This window comes from Nymphaea colorata, chromosome 4 (genome assembly GCF_008831285.2).
Source record: "Nymphaea colorata isolate Beijing-Zhang1983 chromosome 4, ASM883128v2, whole genome shotgun sequence".
In the NCBI taxonomy this organism is placed as follows: Eukaryota; Viridiplantae; Streptophyta; class Magnoliopsida; order Nymphaeales; family Nymphaeaceae; genus Nymphaea; species Nymphaea colorata.
This window is the reverse complement of record NC_045141.1, coordinates 22,740,522-22,744,274: the sequence shown is the minus strand read 5'-3', so window position 1 is coordinate 22,744,274 and position 3,753 is coordinate 22,740,522. Positions and strand designations below refer to the sequence as shown.

The window sequence follows — 3,753 nt, the reverse complement described above, 5'->3', positions numbered from 1 at the left end:
TGTATCGATACTCAAAGTGGATACTCCAACACATGGCTACTTTTTAGAATGAAACTGATCCAAATTGCTTAATTTTAAGTGATTTATTTTTTTCCACTCAGTTTTCATTTTATTTTTAGAGTTATTGTTCATTAAAATGTAATGGTTTTCTTTAAAATCATTTGTTTATTTAAATGTTGAATTTTTTGTATTATATATATATATATATAGTCCTACCATACCCTGGCTTTGGTAGTTATATTTAAAATCACTTGTTTATTTAATGAGGGACTCTCCGCTTTTGGGCTTAACGTGAGGATGAAAATTAAGTAATTCTCTTGCACAGGGTGATGTTTACAAGCTACTCCTTCGGAATTCTGAACTACTCAATCCAAGTCTACAACTAATTTAAGAAGAACAGCATTTTGTCTATATATTCTATTAACAACAAATATTTAAATGATCAGGTCTCTAACAGACTTGCAATGAAAGATCTGCAACATGCAACGGCAATGCAAAATTGTCCAGACTCCTAACACACCTTCCAGATTTAAGGCAAGAAGGGGAATTGTGTACGCAGCAGCATCCGTGAGGTCTGCAAATGTGATAGAGAGATCGATCTTGGGAAGCGAGGAAGAAGATGGTCCTTGCCTCACCCTTTCTAGCTGGACGGGCTGCTAAAGTTAATCGAAGTTTTGGGGAGTTCAAAACAGCGAAGGATCTAGCCGTAGAGAGAGAAAGCAGTTGCTCGACTTTTCTTGCCAAATCTGAGATAACCACTATTAAAATAATGACTTCAGAAGAAAGGAATGGGATACAAACAGACAGTTTTGGGACTTAACTTTTAGTTCAGGTCTAAATTTTACAACAGATCTTATAAAATGCACACTATCCGCATGGAGGCAGTTGCAACTTGCAGCTGCAAAAAGCAATTCCTGATCATTACTACCACCGTGGGGCATGGCCAAATTTTTAAGATTCATCATTTCAAGATTCAGATCTGCAAAGAACTTGGAAGTGCTTTTACATCCGATTTGCTTGACATGCATCATTTTACTCCTACCCAAGTTCAAGAATTGCCTGTTAACAATTTTGTTCACAGCAGCACAACAGAAACTATTTTTGCCAGTTGAACTCCAATAAGCAAGAAGCATGACGTCATAGTCAAGAAGTATTCATAGAAAAAGTGGAGCTTGTATAGCAAGACAGTTAAACGAAAAGCAAAATTTAAGTAAATGAACCGGTTAATCAGTACAATCTTAACTAGTTTTTACCGGTATCTCTTTTAGGATCGTTAGTAAAACGAGCTATTAATGAATTTGTGATTAATTTAGTGAATTGTGATTCTTATTACCCAAACTCAGAAAGCCGCAACGACACAGTTAACTTATATTTTTGGCCAATTGATCTGCCCACTACTGTAATTAAGAGAAAATGCTATTGAAGAAAAATAACCGTGAAACAATTAGTGGCTCCTTTTTCCAATGGTTAGTATGATTCCTAGAACATTAAACATTAAATTTCTTAAACTTCTTTCTTTCAAAGTTGTGATTTTATGTGGTGGGGTTTCATATTGGATCAACCGGCCTTGAGGATAAAGGAGTAGTTTTGAAGATAATGATCAGCTGCCCATATCAAACAAGATGGTTCTAGCTTTCAAGTTTTCTGTCAAAATTAAAGAGCTTCATCCACCTGGTTAGAGAGTTGTCCTTGAAGATGTTCAATTTGAAGAAGGTCAAGAATTCAATGCCAGGGTTTCATCTTTATATGGCATAATCTGATAGGCCTCCATTGAAAACCTGATCTCCTTGCCAGTCAACTGCAAAAAACTTCCTAAGTTTTTCTCTAGAAAAAACTTCACAACTCACAAGGATCTACTCCGCAGTTCAACAACAGGGTAAGAACACAAAGCACTCACACTCACAAACTGGGAAGCATGCATATCATCTCTTCTATCTAATGGATCAATCCTTGAATCACATCATCTGCAAATTTGTTGAAGAGTGCCAAGGAATTGCTGGTCAGCCTTTCAATCTTCCTCATCATCCTCCTCACAGTAAACGTGATGCTCCCATCGACGCCGCCGAAGTCATCGAAGCACGTGTCCTCGTCAGTGAGAGCCGCGCTCACCCAAGTCTGTATGTTGCTGATCTGAAACCTCAGGTTGCCGGCCCCGCTGCCTAGGTGCCTGAATTCTCGCATGGACCTCTGCATCTCATCAACCGAATCCGCGAGATTATCTATACAGTCTCTAAGGGCCCCTGCTTCTCCTGCGCTCATAGCCATGAACCGCATCCTGGATATTATGACCAGTGCCTGGTCAAGATGGACTAGGCTCACAGCTAGAGCAGCATGGGCTAGGTTCATTGAGCTGCTATCTATCATGTTAGCAAAATGTTCCAGGGATTTGAAGCAGAGGCTGGGGTAGAGGGTGACATTGCAAGAAGCCCTGATGAACTCTGTGCTGTTTTGAGTCTGGTTGAACATGGTGTCTCCATAAGCCAACTCCAGATTTGTAATGCTGAGGATGGTGACAGACAATATGATTACGGATCTAGAGAGAGGGAGGTAATTCATGCTGTTGCTCTTATTTTGTCTTTCCTCGAACAGAGATGAGGAACTTTATATAGTGCAGACGCCATTGGATTGGAATTTTACAAGCGTCTAAAGAGTCACTAGGAAAAAGACCAGAAATTTTTGTCTGGATTGATTGGCAACCCTAGCTGAATCTTCTTTCCCGGAGCAGTTCGTATTTGGTGTTTTTCTACGCTAGCCGTTTGCTTAGTATCATTACATCGGGGCAGGATGGTAGCATGTTTGGTTTGCAAACTCAATTATCTGTTTCATTTTGTTGCATGCTAAGGACAAGGGTACGAATGAGCATCGATACTGGGAAACCAGTTCCACCATTTATGCAGAGTACCAAGGTAAGGTAACTTGCTCTATAGAGGTTTTTTGATAGCAGGGACGCTTGGTGAGCATCCCATGAGCCTACCCAAAGATTGAAGTAGATTCATGAAACACTAGACCTATTGTTTCATGAATATTCCTCACTCTTTGGAGCAGGTTCAAGAGACTACTAGAGAGTATCTCTTCTGCCAAATGACGTTTATGTGCTCCAAGTGTTCTTAGTTAGTGCTGGTGGAAGGAAAGAAGATTTAGTCATTGAACCCGTACTATTACTTTCCTTTCTCTATAAAGCAGTGTGGTTGGTAGAACCAGGAGTACTTACAAAAAGACATTTGGTAAGAAGAGCACTGTGCTTCTAGAAGACAGGTTGCTAAAACTTGTGTTCCAGAACGCCATGTCCTTGGTCCATGAACATGGTGTGATTATGTCAACCATTTGATTGTGGGATCCAAATGCAGATGTTCCTTGAAATGTAAACATAAGATTCTTGGAACACGTGCTGTAGGGAAATTTGCTTTAAGAATACAATGTTCTTCTTATTCATTGTCCTCTGATGGGAACTGCTACACATTGCTCTAGTGTTACTCATAGGAAGTGACTGCATTAATGTGACATCTCTCCTAGTGGAACCAATTACACCTGCATAAACTGTCTTAAGTTAGCAATCATATGCTCCATTGGCCCTGGCTTTTAGCATGACCATTAGTTTAAATTGTTGTTCAAGAAGGCTCTTGCAGTGGAAGCCTTACACAGACTACCAAAACCATGCAGATGAGTGAAAGGTCCTAGTTGTGGCTGCTGAACCAACTGCCAATTTTTATATGGGATTGTTTAGCAATGGGAACAGTAACAAACTGTTTTATG

The 3,753-nt window shown here is 39.7% G+C and overlaps 1 protein-coding gene across 1 annotated transcript; it reads right to left on the bottom strand.

Annotated features, from left to right (window-relative positions):
- Nucleotides 1-1,721: 1,721 nt before the first annotated feature.
- Nucleotides 1,722-2,562, bottom strand: LOC116253256 (21 kDa protein-like). The gene has a single exon (XM_031628021.2). It carries the CDS (start codon nt 2,554-2,556, stop codon nt 1,936-1,938), a length of 621 nt encoding a protein of 206 aa, XP_031483881.2. The 5' UTR covers nt 2,557-2,562; the 3' UTR covers nt 1,722-1,935.
- Nucleotides 2,563-3,753: the final 1,191 nt, after the last annotated feature.

Coding starts and splice junctions, on each gene's coding strand:
- LOC116253256 (XM_031628021.2), bottom strand. CDS start 2,556: ATGAATTACCTCCCTCTCTCTAGATCCGTAATCATATTGTCTGTCACC.